The sequence below is a fragment of the Leptodactylus fuscus genome, chromosome 11 (assembly GCF_031893055.1).
Source record: "Leptodactylus fuscus isolate aLepFus1 chromosome 11, aLepFus1.hap2, whole genome shotgun sequence".
In the NCBI taxonomy this organism is placed as follows: domain Eukaryota; kingdom Metazoa; phylum Chordata; class Amphibia; order Anura; family Leptodactylidae; genus Leptodactylus; species Leptodactylus fuscus.
Window position 1 is genome coordinate 4280765 of NC_134275.1, and position 24321 is coordinate 4305085.

A 24321-nucleotide genomic window follows, 5' to 3' on the forward strand; every position below is an offset into this window, starting at 1 on the left:
TCTATTCATCTCTTACCTTTTAGATGTGATCTCCGCCGCGCCGTTCCTTAGAAATACCGTTTTTTTACCGGTATGCAAATTAGTTCTCTCACAACGATGGGGTGTGCCCCAGCGCTGGAAATGTGATGGGGGCATCCCCACTGCAGCTTGAGAACACGATCCTGTGACGCCTCTATCTTCAGCTGGATCCTCTCCTTCCCTGTCGTCTTCCTCCTGCGTTACCTCCAGGAGGAAGACGGCGGCCATTTTTGGGAGGCCGCTCCTGCATTGAACTACAAGAGCAAGAGCGGCCTCCCAAAAATGGCCGCCGGCCAGCATGCGCAGTCGGCTCTACTAGTGTCTCACTAGCAGAGCCAACTGCGCAGGCGTCGGAGGTGACGCAGGAGGAAGAGACAGAGAAGGGGAGGATCCAGCTGAAGATAGAGGCGTCGCAGGATCGTGTTCTCGAGCAGCAGTGGGGATGCTCCCATCGCATTTTCAGTGCTGGGGCCCGCCCCCATCGCTGTGAGAGAACTAATTTACATACCGGTTTTTACTGGTATTTCTAAGGAACGGCGCGGCGGAGACCACATCTAAAGGTAAGAGACGAATAGACTTTCTAAAGACTATTCCGACGTCTTATCCACAAAAAAAGAGGTTTTAATGGTAGAATCCCTTTAAGGAATATTAGCCCTCACCAAAGAAAAAAGTGATAAAGGTTTGGAGTGTGACTGACCCTCACCCAGTAGTTTCACGTGTAGTAAAGATGGCGCAGGGTTGTCATAAATAACACTGACCCCGACTCCATATTGTTCAATGTCTCCATGACGGAGACGGGAACTGCGAACAATGTAACGATGGATCTTCCCGATTGTGTCTAAATGGCCATAAAATTCTATTGTGTTTTATGAGATTTAGACTCCTGGTCCAGTTTGAAGGGCACCCGATCACCCCCTGCCATACTAGGCTCCCTGTATGACGTGGTGGGACATAAGCTGCTATAGGCACGGGATATACACCCTGTACAGAACAGATAAGACCTAATAAATGGTGCAGGATGACTATATGATAAGATCAGGCTTCTAGCACATTGAGGCCAGTATTGTAAGAATCCTTTTCTGTACCATAAGCCTTGATCATTTGGAATAAGAACGTTCACATGAATGTGCTCAGCACAACTTGCCAGTGTCTGTGCACGCTCAGAAGACGTCATCTACTCAGCCATGTCCGACTGTCTTTAGCTTGCAGCCCTGTCTGTGTCCGGGAGACTCTCTCACATTCACAGATCGAGCAGGTCATCAGAGGAGACAACCTTGACATTGATCCGGCCTGGCATCTCCTGGGCTGTTTGCTCATCCTTGTTGTGCAGCTGAAGACTCTGCTCTTCTCCCGGGTCATTGGGCGATGCAGCCAGGAGCACTTGGCCCAGGAACTGGTCACACATGATCCTGCTCCCCCAGACCTGAGGGTCGGAGTACAAGAAAATGGCTTTATGTTAAAATAATGCAACAAATCCTGTCTGAATACATTACATTGAGTGTTTGCCTCTGGGCTTCAGCGTGCAACGATTCAGTACATAAAGCTTACATTGTTCCATCCGTGTAGCTGTACAGGGCTTATTCTTTCGAGGAAATCACTAGATTTTTTATTGCACTATGTTGGGATACGTAAAACGTGATTATTAACTTAACTATTTAGTTTCCTTCCTTGTTTTCTGTGCTATTTGCTTACTGTGTTTATTATATAAATCGTTACATTAAAATCTATTGGTGCCAAGGAATAGACTAATAGACGTATAGGGTGAGAGTCGTCATTGCCAAACCCCTGTGACAGCGGAGGGTGCTCCTTATTTATGACAAGGCGCCCACAGTCCCAATGTAGAGTGATAGATGAACCCCCCTATATAACCACACGGATGTCGAATATCTTGCTGACTTTCTCAAGGGTTATAACAGCTGGGATAAGATTTACCTCCAAGCCCGGCTGTTGTAATGGGACATCAGCCGTATAATACAACCCTGTGCCCATAACGGCCAATTAGGATCAGTGCAAAATCCCGGCTCTATAAATATTCCATAGGGTTACATGACAATGTATTTGATAATATAATGCATTACCTGAATAGCTATCGGTTCACTGATTCTCCTACGGTAGAAAATCGCCCTCATATCAATAACAGCGCTGCTCGTATTTTCGTGGACTTCGGATCGGACCCTCTCATTTTCACATTTGATGACAACGTAGAGATCGGCCCCTGCAAATACATTTACCATATGTCACATGGCAGTATACCAAAAACATGAGCAGCCAATACCTGAAGGAGTCTTATCCCATCGCTCATGCTTCCATACCTATTGCTGGGACATCTTCAGATGTGTCTCGTGAGATATCCAGCTTTTCAAGATAATATTCTTTTGCAATTTTGTATCACAAAGTGATATTTTATAGGTGTCGCCAACTTGTCAGGGCTTTATTAGAATATCCGGACTTTGCACTGAATTAGTTTTGTGAGGCAATAACCAAGTTTGAGTTCATTGTTCTTTCTTGGGGCTCAGTGTTAGTCTCTGATGTTTTTCCTAGGAATGAATACATTGGCTTTGTACTGGACAGACTCAATGGTCTGGTTTGATTCAATGGGCAAATACTCAATCGGTGTTCGCTCTACATCAAGTCTAAGCGCAGCCCCACCAACCAAGTGACAAGTGAAGTCCACAAGGTTACTACTGCAGTTATTGCAGATCTGACTTCTTTATTAACCCCTATTTTGGCCTTCAGGTGAAACATACATTTTGCTGTGTTTCATCCCCATCTTCTGAGAGGTGTAATGGACATGCTGTATATATATAAAGGATTGGAGTTCTCCATCCCCAGCACTTGCAGCAGGGACCCGGCTTGGATATCACTAGGGCTGCTGCCAGTGATCGTGCGGGTACATTGTCAATCACAATGATCATGATAGTCATCGCCCATGCAGAGAGGGGAACGGAATCCTCCAACATAGTACAAGTGCCGGTGTGAACACCACCTTACAGCAGCTGCCTGACCTAACCATTCTGTGCATTTGTCTCTTTGCATATAACTGCTTGGATCTGCATGACAACTAAAAAACTCCTAGATGTATTCAGTATTCGTCACCACTTACATTTGGGCAGATCTGTAAATTAAACAACGATTTGGTCCCTGGAGCTAAAATTGTGCAATACACAGACGTCATAACAGACCAGGCCAAGGAATTGCATAATCTGTTCCCAAAACTAGAAGAGGAAACAGCAATTACAGGAATGACAGAAAACCTTAATGTCTGGCTTCTCCCGATTACCTTCCGCTTTCCCCTGCGGCTCCACTCCTTCTATGCTCCGCACCACCACTTGACTGACTCTTTTAGGATAGCCCAATAAGAAGTTCCAGCAGGTTCCTCCAGGTTTATCCTGCAGCAGCTCCCTGCAGAGGTCATCACATAACATATAAGACGAGAAACCACAGAACCTAGAAGTTGTTACATCAGTTGTGTCATAACATCTCATTTATACAACACTGTGATATCAGGACAATATGCTATAGCTATGCCCCCTTATATCCTTAGGTTACAGTTATTTTTGACTTTGCAGTTTTGTCTATTTCCTGCAATACCAGTTGTCACCACAAGGTGATGCAGCAGCCTTGTACTATATGTGAGGAGAATAAATGCAGATTTCAGGGCGCAGCAGCTTCTGTCCAGATGATATCAGCACTACTATATATCTTATGTATGAGGATACACACACATCATAATGGGAGAATTGTCAGGTTATACATGGTGGAATACCTGAAATCGGACGGCACATCTGTATAAAGTCTGAGGTTGAATTCACAGATGACTCCGGGTTGGAACGTTGTAGGAATTAGGACGTATCTTCCTCTCTTCAATACTTTTCTCAGGAAAATAGAGCGCAGGTTCATGTAGGCGGAGGAGGCCGTTCTGTGCTGTCCCTGCATCTTGTGAATTCTGTATTGTCTGTTCTGTTCAACCTAAGAAAAGAATGGCGAGCGATTATTCCTCTGTCTTGTTACTTTATATAGTGATCGGCTCCGAATGACATGAAACTGAACGGTAGAAACTATAACATGAAGACCAAAATGCTTTATCAACGGGAAAGAAATAGTCCATGGAGCATGGTATAGCCAGTCCTCATACAGCATCTACCTTGTGTCAGTCGCTGCACTGGTTACCGAGCCACTATCTAATGTAAAGTTATCACACTCACCCACAAATCCCTCCATAGTGCTGCAGCTCCATATCCCCCCCACCCCCTCATCACTGTCTACCCTCCTAACTGTCCTCTCCATTCTCCCAATGATCTTCTGCTCTCTGAACATCTCCAAGTCTTTTCTCGTGCTGCATCGGTGCTCTGGAATGCTCTAACCCAGACAATCAGAATAAGACGCAACTACAGCAGCTGCGAACATATCCTAAATACACATCTTTATAGGCAGGATTATCACACGCCCTGATCACATTGTTATTATACACTGCTACACACTAAGATAATGTGTTTTATTCTATCCTTTCTACTCTATTCCTCAGAACCTGACCATCTTTAAGTTCCTGCATCGCATATGTGTATCACACCCCCTGATTTGTGAAGTCCTGCAGAATAAGTTGGCACTAAACAATAACTATATTTATAGTTATTAATGAAGACGTTGGTGCACTTGGTAAGAGATTAATTCAGCGCACGGTCAGGTTTGACAGTATGCATCTGGGTGGCGGAGATATTGGTGCCATTAGCTTCAGCACCGATATCTCCCCACTGTCAGAAGGGTGTGCCTTACAACATAGAGTCATGACAGTGGAGGCATAACTAATGGTACCCATATCTCCCCACTGTCAGAAGGGTGTGCCTTACAATCTAGCATCATGACAGTGGGGGCATAACTAACGGTACCAATATCTCCCCACTGTCAGAAGGGTGTGCCTTACAATCTAGCATCATGACAGTGGGGGCATAACTAACGGTACCAATATCTCCCCACTGTCAGAAGGGTGTGCCTTACAACATAGTATCATGACAATGGGGGCATAACTAACAGTACCAATATCTCCCCACTGTCAGAGGGGTGTGCCTTACAACTTACTTATGCCCCCACTGTCATGACGCTAACGGTACCGATATCTCCCCACTGTCAGAGGTTGTGCCTTGTAACCTAGCGTCATGATGGTGGAGACATAACTAACGGCACCGATGTCTCTGACACCGGGGCACGTACTGAATTCAGCTTTCTAGCAGTATATAATAACATCGATCTTCAAGGCCAGGAAAGGGCTGTCACATCTACAGTGATAACTATATACCGACATCACAATCCATTAATAAGTCTGTATATTATAGAAATACTTAGCTCCTCTAGTACAGTATTATATTACATTCTTGCTATGGTATACAGGTTATATACAATACTCTGGATTTGCTATACTTGTAAAGCGAGCCACTATTCGCACATCCTAGGTGTGAACACACGGCTATAACATGGGATTACAGAGTGACAAACTGGTTACAACACTTTCTGACTCAGAAGACACAATCTCGGATTAGTTCTTGTTATCTGATATTTTGTGTCCGTTTAAAACCCTTCGGGAAATTTCCTTCAGATATTTGGTCGCACCTATAAATACAGAAGAGGCGTCTTAGGTTTTCTACCTTGAGAATTTCAAAGCCAATAATAAAATTGTCTCCTTTCCCGAACTTCTTGTGTATCCGCTGATCTTCTTGTTGCAGAGAGATCAGAACGTCGTCTTCTTCTTTCTTCACCTCAAAGATGTACTAAAAATAAAACAGGAAGGTTTTACTCTAGAAAAGAGAGAAGACGACTTGTCCTTCCATATAATGATGTACAGTATATATATATATACAGTGTCCTTCCATATAATGATGTATATGCAGTATATATATATATATATACAGTGTCCTTCCATATAATGATGTGTATACAGTATATATACAGTGTCCTTCCATATAATGATGTGTATACAATATATATACAGTGTCCTTCCATATAATGATGTGTATACAGTATATATACAGTGTCCTTCCATATAATGATGTATATGCAGTATATATATATATATATATATATATACAGTGTCCTTCCATATAATGATGTATATGCAGTATATATATATATATATATATATATATATATATAGTGTCCTTCCATATAATGATGTGTATACAGTATATATACAGTGTCCTTCCATATAATGATGTGTATACAATATATATACAGTGTCCTTCCATATAATGATGTGTATACAGTATATATACAGTGTCCTTCCATATAATGATGTGTATACAGTATATATACAGTGTCCTTCCATATAATGATGTGTTTACAGTATATATACAGTGTCCTTCCATATAATGATGTGTATACAGTATATATACAGTGTCCTTCCATATAATGATGTGTATACAGTATATATACAGTGTCCTTCCATATAATGATGTGTATACAGTATATATACAGTGTCCTTCCATATAATGATGTGTATACAGTATATATATATATATATATATATACAGTGTCCTTCCATATAATGATGTGTATACAGTATATATATATATATATATACAGTGTCCTTCCATATAATGATGTGTATACAGTATATATACAGTGTCCTTCCATATAATGATGCGTATACAGTATATATATACAGTGTCCTTCTACATAGGGGATGCTCCTATAAACTACAAAGATGCAGACATCTGGCGTGAGTCCTGGAGAGCGATTCCTTGACCATAAAGTTATGGACTTACACGAAATTTACCGAAATTGATCAGCTTTAACTTAATGCAAGAAATGGCGTCAGTGGTCAGAAGACTCTTTTACATGGCGATTGCGGGGTTCTTACTATGGGGACCACCTTGTAATCCCATTTACAATGGAGAACTAATCTTTGCAGCGCTTCTTCCACCAATGGAGGACCATTCTCTGACAAAGGGCTGTATACAGAAGACAAACAGCAAGGAAGTGAAGTCAATTTGGTATGGAGGAGAGAAGGATGATGGAGGAGAGAGGGGTGGAGGAGAAAGGGATGATGAAGAAGAGAGGGATGAAGGAGAGAGGGATGGAGGAGAGAGGGATGGAGGAGAGAGGGATGATGGAGGAGAAAGGGATGATGGAGAGAAGGATGAAGGAGGAGAGAGGGGTGGAGGAGAGAAGGATGATGGAGGAGAGAGGGGTGGAGGAGAGAAGGATGATGGAGGAGAGAGGGATGGAGGAGAAAGGGATGATGAAGAAGAGAGGGATGAAGGAGAGAGGGATGGAGGAGAGAGGGATGATGGAGAGAAGGATGAAGGAGGAGAGAGGGATGATGGAGAGAAGGAGTCTTCTTACACACACATATGCCTCCTGTTCACACAGTGCAGAGCGCCTCCTGCTGTACAGATTCTGCGTCACCTAGAGCTCTCCTGACCGCTGCGTCTTATCAATGTGAAATCTTAGTTTTAATACCTAAAGCTCCTTGATGGTACAGAGACTATTGTTGATAGACTTCCATTTTTGTTGTCGCAGATATTTGGTCACATGGGGAACCCGATGTAGTCACTGATTGTACATTAGACGTAGACTTGTGTCTTGGGCCATGCCCTTGAGATTGAGAGGACATCATAAGACGTGGTGCCCATCCCATCAGGAAATCTTACAATAAGGGATGGGGCCTACATATGGGGGAATACGCCGACACACAGATTATAGTATGGGCAGACATATTGTAAACCACTGATAGACATGTACAACGGCTTATCCGGAAATGGTGAGGACGCCTTGGGTATAGGCAATGGAACGGACATTTATACTGGGAATACAAGATAGGAAAGAAGCAAGAGAATATCCAGCAATGAAACATATGGACATGTCAAAAGACCCAAACACAAAATCCACTTACACCAGGTTCACACCGGCATCGCTTCTCCATTACTCGGGTCCGGCACAGATGTGACATAGCTTTATCCATATGGTGGCCTGAAATAAACCTCCTCACTTGTCCAATTTGCCATTGAAGCCAACATGACTACTTTAGGTCTCCTACACAAGCTATACATAGAGGTCCGTGCATCAAGCGGAGAATCAGACTACGAGATCAGATGAAGAGGATTTTAACTTCTGGATTTTTCTAATTCAAGGCTGATTTTGTAAGGCGAGATGTCTTGGGAGAATATAAAAGTAATAACTTATTTATCTGGGCAGGGTATATATAGGGTTGGATATGTCACCTATGGAATCCTCGCAGACCGTATACACTAAAACATGGGGAATGCAAGGGATTCCTTTTCTTTAGGTCAGTTTTTCACATGCAGGATCACAAGGCGGATCCTTGGCACCATCTTACTTGCCATCTCTAACAAACAGGCGGGCAGTCACCTGAGGATTCTGAAAAAATGTACTTTTATTATTGAAGCATCCTCCCGAGCGATTGAGCACGGCATCAGCATTATTCGTCCATTGTCCGCGAGCTTCGCCCTTCTCCCAGGTTTTGTGTTGGGTGAGATACGACGTGTTTATCATGCGGCAGACGTCAACGTGAGTGAAGTTACTGCACCAGTCCTCGAAGGTCATCCTATAGGAAGAAGAGCACAGCGCCGATTCATTGTGACGTCAAGTACAACCTAAAGAAGCGGACCCCAAACCCCCCCAATGTAATGTGTATGAGAGCTACAGCCGATGTCAGTATATCGGAGCTATCTCAGTCTCACCAGAACTCGCCATCGTTCCGCATTGTCAGTCCGAGCTTCCCTTTCTCTGATTTGCTCACTTTTCTCCATTCTTCAGACCTTCAAGACAAAGCTAAGAGTTTTCTGGTATATTCCAAAATTTCCTTGTAGTTCCCTTGTCTTTCTAGGAAGCGAAAGTTGCCCCGGGCATGCACGATAAAGAACAATATATTCAGTGGATTGTGATAGATTAGCTCTGCCAACTGCAAACCCAGCGGCTTACCATGGCATGAAGTCTACGCTGTTATTTGTCAGGGCTCACGGGATATAACATCTGTGTTCCATAAAGTTAGATACAATTACTTATCTATTTCCTATTATAGGTCTAACATTGTATAGTCTATATCTGAGCAGAATATAAAAGGACACTTGCTGTAGTCTATGGACTATTGTATACATTGTACGGTAATATATATATGTGGTTGGTACGTTTTACTTACTCATCGTTCCATGCGCCTCTCCACTCCCTCTTTCCCCAAGGATTCCGCATTCTTATCATGAATAGTTTGGACGTCTTTCCAAAGCAAAGAGTCTTCTCTCCCATGGACACCTTCTTTATGTCTGTCACCGAGTATGCATGTCCTTTGATGAGTCCCATAGGAGTCACTGCCTCCATATCCCTGGATGACGCAGCCTTAGGAGAGAGTGAGGAATACACACATATGTTCTAGTTATTTGTGGTCTCTACAATGCAATGCTTGAAAAGAGCTGCATATCTAGCTCTGCTACATGTCTGTATATCCAGCTCTACTACATCTCTGTATAATCACAGAATACACAGTTGTGCTACATTTCTGCATATCAAGCTGGGTTACATCTCTGCATTTCTAGCTCTGCTACATGACTGCATATTCATCTCTGCTACACGTCTTCTGGCTGTGCTACATGTCTGTATTTCCAGCTCTGCTACATAAATACAGCATACCCAGCTTTGCTACATCTCTGCATAGGCACAGCATACCCAGCTCTGCTACATCTCTGCATAGGCACAGCATACCCAGCTCTGCTACATCTCTGCATATCCAGCTCTGCTACATGTGTGCATACCCAGCTCCGCTACATCTCTGCATAGGCACAGCATATCCAGCAGCGCTAGGTATTTGCATACTCAGCTCTGCTACATCTCTGCATAGGCACAGAATATCCAGCTCTGCTACATCTCTGTATAGACACAGCATACCCAGCACTGCTACATCTCTGCATAGGCACAGCATATCCAGGTAGATCTATGCATACTCAGCTCTGCTACATCTGGCAATTTGGATGAAAGGGGTTTTCCTATCTCAGTGTCTGAGCAGCTTCTGTGTTATCTGTGTGTTTACATAGAGAGATAACAGGACGGGCTTTATCAGCAAAACGGCAAATAGATGAAATCTCCTACAGGGTAACATAGTATATGAACATAAATTCATCAACAGTTGTGAAGCCATGTCATTTAATGGGATAAAAAGTAGCCAGTGTGTTAATGCAGATTACAAACTATCTATGTGGCAAATTCCATCCAAATCAGTTCAGCTGTTTTTGCGTGATCGAGGAACAAACATCCAAACCCTCAGACTCTCACATTTGTAATATTAGTCAGATGATGATGATGATGATGATGATGATACAATGATTAACATCTATTACTAAGCAAGTAACCCAGAGCGAGCCCAGCATGATAAGTGACCGCACAGTGTTCAGGGACCTATATCGCAATGTCATATAACAGATTTCTTCCAAACTTTCATCATCTGTATCTAGAGACCATTCACGTTACAGATCTGGAGACTTGTTACAAGTAATGGGAATTGGTTGCAGATGGTGTTAAGCAAACAAATACAAGTTATTGCATCTCGCTGACCTATTGTAACGAAAACCTACTAATCACAGGTCGTGACAGTCCCAGACGCCAGAAATAATTCCTGGAAACTTTTCATCCTTCTTCATAAACTCAACATTTAGAATATTATCAGAATTCTTTCTGTAAATGTTTTGCACATGATGTCAGTCCTAGAATATAAAGCCTATACCAATGACAGGCATTGGAAACAAATAAACCTTCCAACCTCCATACAATGTGTTTCAGGAAAGCAGAACTGCCTGCAAATGCAATGACTGATGCTGAGCGAACCTGTCACCCAGTTATGGTCATGGACAACGTATGTGTAACCTACAGTATGTAACAAAGATCCAACCACAATGAGTATCGGTGCAGATCTTACAATACCTTCAGATGGCAGCAGATCAGTCCGTCCCTCTTAAAAACTTTCAAAAGCTCTTCAAACAACTTTGTCTGTTCTGTGATATTCGCTTTGTATTTGCCATCTGATAAGTCGAGGCTTTCAGTGACTGCCCCTGTGAAATCCACAATGGCATCGGCTGTGCTGCCACCGTCAAGGGCTTCATACGTTCCGGCCAACCTACAGAAAAATAAACCAAATGGCTCAGAGTAGTTGGTAGAGTTGTGGGTTTACTTGCAGAATCTGGCAAGACACAATAAAAAAGGTCAAGTGAAAGTGTTACCGAACTGGCACCAAATGCACAAACGTGGAACGTAATGTGTGGATGTAGTGCAAGGACTATGGATGGGAGAAGATCTGCCAAAACCAGACTTGTTACAAAAGGAAATGTAGCATCAGGGACCTTTTGTCCTGGATCTAAGTCAGCTTTCACATCTTGAGATATAGAAGGTTCTCACTTGGCATAAGCCTTCTCCAGGAGAGCGCTCCAGAATTCGTTCTTCATATTAGAATGGCAGTAGATCAAATCCCCATCCATGGTTGGCAAGCGATCATCGATGACGACATCAACCCAGTCTCCCAAACACCAGAACTGGAAATGGAAAATTCCTGAATATCTGTGTGGTCTTTTTAGGTCCCATTCTTGTTCTTTCCATTGTGGAATAACCTACAGAGCAAGAAGAAGTCATATAAATAGCAGCGGCCTACATAACAGACAGACAATGGCACCCTAATATTATTCAATTAAAGGGATATTGTCACTCCTTAGGGAGAGACCACCATATAGGTGTGTGGAGACTCATTAAGCCTTTAGCACTCCACTTTGCAAAGGACCATGGGAAGAATATGCAAATCTGTCTTCCATGATGTAACAGCTGTCCTCGATTGAGAGACTATACCTGGTAATAATCCCAGCGTCATTGCAAAACAAAGGCCTCTTGGAAGGTCGGGCATGACGCAAAAGGGAGCAGCCTTTATTGGGTTATTTCACTGGAATTCTGTCTTCCCAACTACATCAGGGAAGACAGGCTTGCACATTCCAGTGAGCGCCCTCTATTGGTTTGCAATACTGAGGCAGCATCTGACTTCCTAATTACATCATGGAAGACAGATTTGCATATTCTTCCCATGGTCCATTATACAACTAGACAGACCAATGTTTCTTGCCTTGGACGTTCGTTTTCGGCACAACTTTAGTCCCACGTGTTTGGTTTTTGTGCAAAAATTGTGACGTTTAGCATTTCCTGTTCTGCTTGTGTGAATGGGGAGCGAATTTAGACATCACTGCCCCAGCTTATCAAATTTGCTATAACTTATTCCAGAAATCTACTCCAGTCCAGGACCTTCTAGCACCCTAGATCTTCCCTATGGCCGGAGACTCCCAATAATTCTGTTGCATCTTGGGCCAACACACAACTAGGTTATGTCTGGCACACAAAACACCAGTCCCATTGATCTTCTACATGATGTTGAAGTTACGTTACATTGTTATGATCTGAGCACAAATGTATCATTTTATGTCTTTTATGTTCATGTATCTACTCCTGGTACCTTTTTCCAAAGAGACTTCCGGAGGGCAAGACAAGAGCAAGCGGCCACAAACCAGCAGTTTCCAAGTTTGCCTTGATGTAGATCATGATGGCTGATCCCATCTACAAACAGGTGGGGGTCATCACAAAGTTCCTATAAATAAGATAGAAGAGAATATCAATGAATAGGGAAGTTGAAATAAAAATCAACCAGGGTCTTCCAATAGCAGTGCCGTGCCTGTCCACGAGTCGTATCTGGGATTGCAATGCAGCAGAAATGGAATTGATCTGTAGGTTAATGGAATTTCTTAAATCTATGTCTAGAATTCTTTATAAGGCACGGGGGTCTCATTTTTTCTTAAGCATCTTCAATAAGCTCAAAATACCAGTCATATATATAATAAAATGCTGCCTGCCAGTAGGGGGCGCTACATAGGGGTTTATACTGCTCCTATTGGACCTAGAGAGGCGGCAGAGAGAATTTTAGTCATTTAAGTTCTGTATTGGAGACTTTATTGCAGATTCTCAGCGGTGGAATCCAATGAATCTTATTATAAGTCAATGGGGTCCACTGGGCACTGGTGGAAATGGTTGTACAATAGTTGCAGATCCATTTTAGCTTGTGTCATGAAAGAAGGTGTGAACAGTGCCCGATCTGCTCAGAAGGGGTTTCCCATTCTCCCTGGACCCCTCTGTATTAAAAAGTGTAGCTCGAAAATGAAAAAAATGTAGTTGACATCAATGTGCCGCCATATACTGCCCTGACGTATGACGCCATATTTGGGGAAAATGAAGCAGTCCCATGTCTTTTTTTTTCCAATCCTCCTACAAGGGAAACTAAGGACAAGGCACGGACAGTGAGATCCCATAACTTTCAGCAGCTAGACAGGGCACTGACAAGTCACTTCTAGATTATTCACCGAACCACCATGTCATCCTTATTCCTCTGCCAAGTCACTCTGCTTGTTAGTCATTTTGACATGAGATCTGTTGGAGAGTCTGGAGCTTTATGGCTGTACGTGGTCACTCGGATATTTCATGATAACCATTTCATGTCACATTCTACTTCTATCTCTGTGTATTTTATTACCAATCCTTATAGGGTTACATTGACAATATAATTTCACCTCCGTTCACTTGCACTTATGACATCACCCGTTAACCATATAGTCTTATATTATGACATCACCTGATCTGTTCTCATGGCTGCCAATGACAATTAGATCAATGAGTCTGAATGATCCGATAGCCCTCAATGGATGGGTTTATTCTGGTTACACTTTAAGTTACTGAATAGTCTGTTACAATGTTAAAACCTCGTGTTCTTCTTGGGTCATAGGTCATATAACTTACCTATGTCATATTCTACAAACCATCATTATTGCTGAGGTGTATAGCATTAGAAAACGTTTTCTGCTGTACATATTATAGTAAACTAGCTTTTACCCGCGACTTCGTCCGCGGAACCCCGACCCCTGCGGGACCCACCTGGAGCAGTGCGCAGGCTTGTTCCTTTGCCTTGTGTCCACAGCGGGCCCTTCCTACACCTGTGGGTCCATGGACCTTCAGGGTCCACCCTCCGGCCCGCTGGAACTGTTTACCTCCTGTCCCTCGCCACCCCCCTTTCTCCCTACCCACTTCCCCATGTGCTCACTTCTTCCTCCTACCTCGTGCCCCTTTGCCCCCCAGGAACGTGCCCCCTTTTCCCGTGTTACCTACTCCGTGCCCCCTTTTTCCCCTTCCCCCATGCCCCCTTCCCCCGTCTTACCTACCCCGTCCAACTTGTAGTGTCCAGAGACGGCAGACGCTACAGGACAGCTGGCCAAACCGGCGTTCCAGAGCGCGGCGCAGGTGACCCCCTGTCCGGCCGCGGCAGAGTACTGCGGTCCCGTGGTGAGGCCACAGAGGTGGGGCAGCGTATGGACTTGTTGCTGCCCCAGAGTAGAGGCCCTTGTGCAGGACACTCCGGACCTCTCAGAGACGGTGTGGACGGCGGCCGAACAATAACTCCGCCCACATAGAGAAGCGGCACCCAATTAGGCGAGCTGCTGAAAGGGCTGGGATGACGTCATCCCAGGTCCTACAGCGTGCCAGGACTGCAGCGAATTGAACCGTGAGAAGCACCGGGCACGGGAGTGAATTGCAGTGGTGTACGGGAATTCCATGTAGCCTATTGTTCAATCTGGGACCCAAGGTATGTATGTGCGCATTTTCAGACATATCCGTTCGCCCGTGTAGGTGTGATTGAAGAACAAACACACAAACATCCAAATCTTTATAATATTAGTAGGATTGCCCCAATGTCTCCAGTTTCCCTTCGCTGGCCATGACGATAGTGAAGGTAGACCAGACATCAGTATGGCCGAGGCCATGCTTTTCTTGCCTTCCACTTTGCGTCTATTCCATTCCGATATCAGATTAGTAAGGTGTAATAGGCAATGCCTATCTGGTATAAATATACAATCCCATAACTTTCTGAAATAGTTAATATTCTACCTCCTTCTATTGCAGCAGTTTCTTGGAACTCTGGTGTGGGAGTCTGAGGCTTCACATTTGTATTTTCCTTATAATATTGCCAGCTGTTGCTTCAGTGCTTGTCAGACGCTCATCATACTTGGGATGAGTTCCGGAAATATTATTTCCCGTATTCTGTTATATACAGGCTGAGACTTTGGATTGTAAAATTCCACCCATAGGTGACAACGATAGCTGAAGTGAAGGTGTAAAGTGATATCTGAGGGTTCCCGTATCCAGTTTACAGTTTGTGCTCCTGTTCCTTGGCTGTAATTCCGTCTGCATCAGAGATTGTGTTAACACATGTGCCAACTCTCCCACGGTTTGTTCATGAAAACCAGATGTTAGGTATAGTGGAGAGGAACAGAAGATACCGAGCGACAAGCAGCAAACAGATAAGTCCTTCTTACTGATAATATATTACGAGAGATGTGGCACAGAATGAGCAGCTCTGCAATAAAGAACATGGTTTTATGATATTCCGTCACATGATGTCTGTTCTATATGAGTCTATAAGCGTCTGCCCGCGACCTCGTCTGCAGGTTTGAGTTGGCGCTGAGCCGCTGATATTTAGGCATTCGCCATTGGTTATGATCCGCCGTGTGCCGCCACGTCCACTCCTGCGCGTTCCTGTCCCATTTGCTCCTCGCTAGTCCCCGCGGGCTCTTTACCTACCAGCTGCTCCTGGCTCCCCGCAGCCACCTTCGTCCCCCGCGCTCATGCCCCTTCCCGCCCCAGCCACACCCCCGCAGCATCCCCATTCTCTCTGCGCCCCCCCCCCCGTGGCTCCCCTGACTCCCTCTCCCTACCGCGGCACCCCAGGTCCACCTCCCCACCCCCCCGTTTCCTGAAGTCCCCCCCTTCTATGGCCCCCACATGTCGGACACCCCCTGTACCCCCAACCCCCCCTTCCCCCATGTAGCAGGCCCCCCTACGCAAAATCCCCTAACTCCCCTGCCGTCACATTTCAGTGTCCCGTTGCCGAATGACACGGCGTACTCACCAGAGCTGGTAGCACGATTCAGTGTGATCGCAGACATAGGCTGTATGATCGCTATAGCCCCGACTGACCTGCAAACTGTTTAGGCCGTAGGTGGTGCAGGACAGTAGCCTTTCCATACAGCGGCGCAGGCGACCCTCTCCCCGGCCACAGCAGAATACTTTGATCTGCTGGCGAGCGAACACAGGCAGGGCAGCTAATGCACGTCTTGCTGCCCCACAGTACGGGAGCTTGTTCTGGACGCCACGGAGTGCTTAGCGGCGCCATCTTGGTCTGCTTGCTGGGCGTCCAATAGCTCCGCCCACACAGAAGCGTCAGCCAAGCGGGTGAGCGGCTGAAGGGCCTGGGATGACGTCATCTCAGGTCCTTCAGCGAATTCTGAAGTGACAATCACCGTTCGCAGACGTGAATTCCGGTTGTCTACGGGGATACCAAGTAGCCTATCTTTCAATCCGGGACCCAAGGTATGTATGTGTGAAATTCCAGGTAAATCCATTTGCCCATTTAGGCGTGATTGAGGAACAAACATCCAAACCCACAAACTTTCACACTTATAATATTAGTAGGATGTGTGGCCACCCAATGATGGTGGGTTCCCATCAAATCAACTTATCCTCTAGCCACAGGGTAGGGGATAAGTTGCAGATTGGTTGGGGTACCCATAGTTAGACCACCATTGGTCCAGATAGATCACCCAATAAATCACGTAACACTTATTGTTCTTTGTTCCAGGCATCTTATGTCAGGGTTACCATGTTCCCCACTAGTTTAGGTCATCCCACCAAATGGGGAGCATGTGAGTAGATTGTCTTTGAGGGACTCCTCTAACACAGCACCTACCCCTTTACACTTGTAATGAATATAAACCAGGGCGGGAATGAGATCTCTGGATTTAGGAACATTTCTCAATAATCACCTTTGGGAGAAAATGTTCTTTACAAAACAAGAGAGACATTTCATCCAAAGAAGGAATAAATCCCAGAGGAGCGATCCTACAGATGTGATCTGACCCTGCTATTAGATGTACGGGACACAAAAGCACTGAATGAGCTTCAACACGTTTTCGGGCCACACGAGTTTCCCATTCACAGAGAGCTGGCATTGTGCACCGGTCTTATCCCATCCCCCTCCGACATGAGACGCAGAGAATCAGGAAGGGGCTTTGACCTTATAATAATTGTGTAGCGTCAAATAAGTAACATCTAAGTATTTCAGAAATACTTTGTATCAGTTTTAGTAAATCTGCCCAATGTTAACAAAAATGGTGTGATCAAAAATCTGGAGTACAAAGCGAGATACACTGACCCCATGATACATAGTATAGTCATGGCTTAGTAGGTATAGTAAGATAAGTGAAGATTTTTGGGGTCATCATGTTTTTTTTTAAAATAATTTCATTGAGACAGAAAAAAACAGGCTTGGTATCTTATTAGAAGCGGATTTTTCTCAAGCAGTGATTCAGGAGCGACGTGTAACTCCCAGCCCCCTATAGGTTATTCCCAGGCCCCTATAGGTTACTCCCAGGCCCCCTGTAGGTTACTCCCAGGCCCCCTGTAGGTTACTCCCAGGCCCCCTGTAGGTTACTCCCAGGCCCCCTGTAGGTTACTCCCAGGCCCCCTGTAGGTTACTCCCAGGCCCCCTGTAGGTTATTCCCAGCCCCCTGTAGGTTACTCCCAGGCCCCCTATAGGTTACTCCCAGGCCCCCTGTAGGTTACTCCCAGGCCCCCTATAGGTTACTCCCAGGCCCCCTGTAGGTTACTCCCAGGCCCCCTGTAGGTTACTCCCAGGCCCCCTATAGGTTACTCCCAGGCCCCCTGTAGGTTACTCCCAGGCCCCCTGTAGGTTACTCCCAGGCCCCCTGTAGGTTACTCCCAGGCCCCCTATAGGTTACTCCCAGGCCCCCTATAGGTTATTCCCAGCCCCCTGTAGGTTACTCCCAGGCCCCCTGTAGGTTACTCCCAGGCCCCCTGTAGGTTACTCCCAGGCCCCCTATAGGTTACTCCCAGGCCCCCTGTAGGTTACTCCCAGGCCCCCTGTAGGTTACTCCCAGGCCCCCTGTAGGTTACTCCCAGGCCCCCTATAGGTTACTCCCAGGCCCCCTGTAGGTTACTCCCAGGCCCCCTGTAGGTTACTCCCAGGCCCCCTATAGGTTACTCCCAGGCCCCCTGTAGGTTACTCCCAGGCCCCCTGTAGGTTACTCCCAGGCCCCCTGTAGGTTACTCCCAGGCCCCCTGTAGGTTACTCCCAGGCCCCCTATAGGTTACTCCCAGGCCCCCTGTAGGTTACTCCCAGGCCCCCTGTAGGTTACTCCCAGGCCCCCTGTAGGTTACTCCCAGGCCCCCTGTAGGTTACTCCCAGGCCCCCTGTAGGTTACTCCCAGGCCCCCTATAGGTTACTCCCAGGCCCCCTGTAGGTTACTCCCAGGCCCCCTATATGTTACTCCCAGGCCCCCTGTAGGTTACTCCCAGGCCCCCTATATGTTACTCCCAGGCCCCCTATAGGTTACTCCCTAGGTGTTAGCAACAAGGTTAGATTTATTAGAAATTGGAAAAGCTATTGCATCTTTAATAGACTTTTCCCCCCTTGTAATAGTCATTGTAGCTCAATGCTATCTGCCATATTTGAAAAATGCTGCTGCAGCTAATAGTAGGTTTTCTATCTCACCAAAGTGCTTAATTCCCATTATTACTGCTCAGTAGCTCTATCGCCTCTGCGGCTCCTGAGATAGGAGTCAAACTCTACAAACTATCCCTGTATGTGCCAAAATCATAGCAGCCGCCCCCACCTCCAGCGCAGGGACAATTGAGAATTAGAGATAGAGCTTGCAGAGGGGAGAGCTACGGTTTAGGTATAGGACAGATATACTGGACATAGTATGGATAGGTGGGATTCTGCTTCATTTAACAGTGTGAAATATATTGAACTACTAAAGGCAACATTTACAATCAATCTCAGTCTACAAGTGATAACAATGTATAGTATCACCATAGTAACACATGTAACACATAGTATTCACATGTATCGACCTGCAATGCACATGCACAGATCAATAGCATCCAGATATAGTCACATAGAAGTGTATGAACTGGGAGCTCTGACCCCATATACTATGTGTATATGAAATAAGAAGTAACACAGAGTATGTAAAGCACCATGGAATTAATGGTACTACATAAATAAATAATAATATACTTTACAACACAATAGAATCCTTCTCCTTTAAGTAAAGGTTACGGTAAAGCTTTTTCTATAAAGCGTCGGCCGGTTTTACAGAGAAGCAGCTGTTGGCGTTTAATGGCTCCCTTAAGGATACAAAGAATCTCTCCCATCTGCACCTCCAGTTTTATGTTCTTTTTTTCCTAGTTAAAATAACAATTCACACTGAACGTTGGATTGGAAATCGTTTGTCATGCGGCCTATGAGGTAGACTAATGGGGCGCGCGAAGAGAGGAAAACGTCTCATCGTTCTGTTTCTGCTGATTAATTCTATTCTGTTTCCTCTATAACCAAGGAGTATACATGTACATATACAGTCCTAGGATAGGGAAATGGACATACTGTATATACTGGTGGCTGTTACCAATATTGTACGACGTCATGCCGATCAGCAGAGAACACGCCCTTGTCCTGGGTGTAGATTGGACTTGTCACCTATGGAGTTCCACTGTTGTAAAATTGAGCAAATGGCAACATGAGTATAATAAGTGATGGCTTATCAATGGGAGAGATTTGCTATTTATGTCTTCACATTTCCACTCTGTTTTCTTGCTCGGGGCGCTGGTAAAGGGCAATAGTCCAGATAAACTCGAAGCCTCAATAGTCTTTTTCAGTGTCACATCCCATCCGGTCCTGTAACTCTACATTACAAAGTTTCTCCATTTGCTCATCGCTTCTACATTGCAATGCGATTTTCAGTTGTCTCCAGAATATGAACAGTGTTCTCTTTTAATCTGTAGCACAATGTCTGATGTGATATCTTAGGAGGAAAATATGGCAACACCCACAATGTGGCTATTGATGCCAAGGCTCTGCTTTTATATAAGTGGGAGCAGAGAACTAATGCAAACCCTAACCTCAATAATAATGGAGAGAGCTCCTAAGTCTGCCCTAACCTCAATAATCCTATTAATATTATAAATGTGAAAGTTTGGATGTTTGTTCCTCAATCACACCCAAATGGCTGAACGGATTTCTTACAAATCTCACACACCTACATATTGGCCAGGAAGGGGTAATAGGCTACTTTAAATGTGTCACATCCCAAAACGTCACCACGACCCTCAAAAGTTCTCTCCTTCTCCGCTGCCAACCCGGGCATGACGTCAGCGCTGGTAGTCACACCTAACTCCTATAGGCGCATGGCGGTGTGTGGGCGGGATTGGAAGCCAGGACAGCGGCCCCATAGATTTGTGGCGAATTTTGATTAGGGAGGGGGCCTGGTGGGGGTTGAAATGGGACCACAGGGCCGAAGGTGAGTAGAGCGGGGGCCCAGATTGCACATGTGGAAGGGAGGGGGGGTTAGGGTCACCGGGGTCACGGATGGCTGGTGCTGGGGGGGGAAGGGGGAGATGTAGGAGGCACTGTAATCTCTAAATGGGGGTAAGGGGCCGGCGGCGCGGGTAGCGGGAAAGGGGGGTCTGAGACGCAGTAGCGAGCCCATGGCCTCCCGACCCACCACCCTGGAGGAGGGACCTGCGGTGGCCGCAAGGAAAGAGACCCGCGCTGCAGGTGGTTCACGCCAGGGTCAGGGGGCTGTGGACGAAGTCGCGGGTACAGCTAGTAATGAATAATGGAGAAAGCTCCTAAGTGTGCCCTAAACTTCTGCTGTAAGGCCAGTGTGTGTGAGATTACAATGACGTTCACTTCCATCATCTGCCCAGGTTACACAGTGTTGCAGTTTTCTTATTCTAGGTCTAAGTAATCGGATGAGATTCCGGCCTGGTGTATTTTACTGCCTATTAATACAATAACATTCTCCGTTACTTTGAAGGTCCGTGTATTGTTCTGTTGGAATTATTTCCGTCTTCTCCGACTTCTAGTTCAGTAAATTCTCTCCATCACGTTAATCCTCTGCCGGCTCCATTGGGTTGTGAATTGCACATAGCGCAGAGTTCGGATTCCGCCAGCTACGGAGCCTGATCTGTCACAGACTTTTCTACAATACATTTAGTAAGTCGTGTAGATTTATGGCGTCTGGCGGGATCAGACTTACACTGGAGACTCGTCTCAAGACAAAGCATGAACAGCCCAAGACACATGTTTTGTTTCAATTGATGGAACGAGCTCTTCGGAGCCAGAACCTCAGATCAGCCAGTTTTAATAATGACACATTGCGAAATAAACAAGTAATTTAATTATGACAAATAAGGCAGACGAGAGGTTATATCAGCAGCCCCCGTGGCCTTCTCCATACATGGAATGTTAGACTAGAATATGGGATGTTACAGTGTCATTGTAAGTTTAGTCAGTATCCACCCCTAGCATTGTATTGTTACATTTATATTATATGGCATGCGATATGGCGGGACACTCTAGGGGGAATAGGTCGTCATTCAAGTAGATCGAGACCATTATACTGTAGTTCAATACAATCATAAGCTTCCTGCTCCACCATTCAGACATCTGCTAGTGATGTCTGTGGCTCAATGGAAACCTGTAGACACTGAGTGGAGATGCGAAGGAATGAGGATGGATAAGTTACTATTTCTTATTTATATGGCACAACTAGCCATTCTGGAGCATTATTCTTTGTCTGTCGGACACTGGGGAGCTTTACTACTTGTCTTGGGGCCACTAGGGACCAATATTACCTGCCTGGGAACCACTGGGAGACTATTTAATTACTTGGGGACTTCCAGGGGACCATCATTACTTGGCGTGGTGTCACTGAGGACCATCATTACTTGTCTGGAAACCACATGGAACAATATTACTTGCATGGGGTAAGGGACCACTTGGGAATAAGGGACCACTATTACATGCCTGCAGGCCACTGGGGAGCTTATTTAATTACCTGAAGACTTCCAAGAGACCATCATTACTTGGATGGGTGTCACTGAGGACCATCATTACTTGTCTGGGTGTCACTTAGGACCATCATTACTTGTCTGGGTGTCACTGAGGACCATCATTACTTGGATGGGTGTCACTGAGGACCATCATTACTTGTCTGGGTGTCACTTAGGACCATCATTACTTGTCTGGGTGTCACTGAGGACCATCATTACTTGTCTGGGTGTCACTGAGGACCATCATTACTTGGATGGGTGTCACTGAGGACCATCATTACTTGGATGGGTGTCACTGAGGACCATCATTACTTGGGTTGGTGTCATTGAGGACCATCATTACTTGGGTTGGTGTCACTGTGGACCATCATTACTTGGATGGGTGTCACTGAGGACCATCATTACTTGGATGGGTGTCACTGAGGACCATTATTACTTGGCTGGGTGTCACTGAGGACCATCATTACTTGGCTGGGTGTCACTGAGGACCATCATTACTTGGCTGGGTGTCACTGAGGACCATCATTACTTGGCTGGGTGTCACTGAGGACCATCATTACTTGGCTGGGTGTCACGGAGGACCATCATTACTTGGCTGGGTGTCACTGAGTACCATCATTACTTGGCTGGGTGTCACTGAGGACCATCATTACTTGGATTGGTGTCATTGAGGACCATCATAACTAGGCTTGGTGTCACTGAGGACCATCATTACTTGGCTGGGTGTCACTGAGGACCATCATTACTTGGCTGGGTGTCACTGAGGACCATCATTACTTGGCTGGGTGTCACTGAGGACCATCATTACTTGGCTGGGTGTCACTGAGGACCATCATTACTTGGCTGGGTGTCACTGAGGACCATCATTACTTGGCTGGGTGTCACTGAGGACCATCATTACTTGGCTGGGTGTCACTGAGGACCATCAATACTTGGCTGGGTGTCACTGAGGACCATCATTACTTGGCTGGGTGTCACTGAGGACCATCATTACTTGCCTGGGAACCACTGTGGAACATTATTACTTGTTTAGGGGGCACTGAGGACTACTTTTACTTGCTTGCAGGCCATTGGGGAGGATATTTACTTGCATTGGGACTTCCAGGGGACCATCATTACTTGCCTGAGAACCACTGGGGAACATTATTACTATCCTGGTGACACTGGGGAACATTATTATTAGTTACCTGTAAAGTGATAACCTGCAATACTAACTGCTTACTGATGCAGTTAATACTAACTTAACACTGATGTTTTTGGGAGGGGGTTCTGCCTATTAAAGTTTTTTCCAGGGGTTCCCAAAGCCTGAAAAGGAAACACTGGACTGGAGACTAATTCAGTACGGTAAAAAAGATGCAGATGATGGTAAACTGGAAATCTTTCACCTACCAACAAGGAATACTAGTCCTGGATCTCTATGAGCCACATTCAACTTAACTCATGACAAATTTACAAATCTACTTATAAAAAAAAGTAGCAAATCTCAAACCGCGGAATTGTCATTCTATTCCTTATAACATACAATGTGACACCACTTTCCATATCTGACACTGAGCTAAGAGCAAACAGACTGTGAATCTTTACAATAAGCTGCAAGTCACTTTCTAGGATGGTGTAAGAAACCTATAAGCTACTGTATATTCCGTGTACCCCCAAAATAACATGGATTCTATATTATACAATAATGGGGATTTTACAAGTGAAATGACTGTGCAGATGTGTTGGACCCTCCAGCCGAGCATGTGTATGGGATTATTGGTTGCATTTACAGATTACTAGATTGGAATGGATTGCATTGGAATCAGATTATATTCTGAATGCACAGATTATTAGACTGGACAAATATCAGATTATTGGTTGTATTTGCAGATTATTAGGCACCAGAATATTTGTCGAAGTCTCCGCCGCAGTAACAACTTCCAGCTGGGTCTTCATGTAAACCAGACGCCTCCCAGCAATCTGAGAAATAAATCCGTATTCACGGCAGTAAGAGACAATGGGAAGTCATGAGGTTTGTTTTGTTGACTTCGCCAGGAGACATTTCAGCTCGAATCTCTCAGCACAGAGGCGGCCGCCAGACAAAGTCTTCAATGAATCATTTCTGCAAACTTACTGGCACATATTGTTTGTCCTGATCTGTAAGAACTTTTCTTAGGTCAGGTCTCCTGGTAACAGCATCTCAGCAGAACACCGAAGATGCAATAGGTCGTTGATGGCAGAATTTGTGGGAACTTGTATGGTGTGGTGGCGGTGATGGGGTTTGTGTTGACTTGAGATTTGCAGATGACTTTTTTGCTTTGTGTTTTATGGCTGGAAGTG

General features: G+C 45.2%; 1 protein-coding gene across 2 annotated transcripts in view; it reads right to left on the reverse strand.

Annotated features, from left to right (window-relative positions):
* Window positions 1–531: 531 nt before the first annotated feature.
* The window catches only part of CAPN6 (calpain 6), a 31329-nt gene continuing 7539 nt past the window's right edge, over window positions 532–24321 (reverse strand). Inside the window, exons 3-13 of one of the 2 annotated variants that reach the window (XM_075258958.1) lie at window positions 12503–12634; window positions 11410–11618; window positions 10939–11131; window positions 9170–9363; window positions 8712–8789; window positions 8380–8575; window positions 5658–5780; window positions 3785–3987; window positions 3299–3420; window positions 2097–2233; window positions 532–1441 (exon numbers count right to left, since the gene is read on the reverse strand). In XM_075258958.1, coding sequence (XP_075115059.1) covers window positions 1259–1441; window positions 2097–2233; window positions 3299–3420; window positions 3785–3987; window positions 5658–5780; window positions 8380–8575; window positions 8712–8789; window positions 9170–9363; window positions 10939–11131; window positions 11410–11618; window positions 12503–12634 — 1770 coding nt within the window. In that variant the 3' untranslated portion in view covers window positions 532–1258. The remainder of the gene's footprint in view (window positions 1442–2096; window positions 2234–3298; window positions 3421–3784; window positions 3988–5657; window positions 5781–8379; window positions 8576–8711; window positions 8790–9169; window positions 9364–10938; window positions 11132–11409; window positions 11619–12502; window positions 12635–24321) is intronic. The other variant, XM_075258959.1, reaches the window with a different exon arrangement.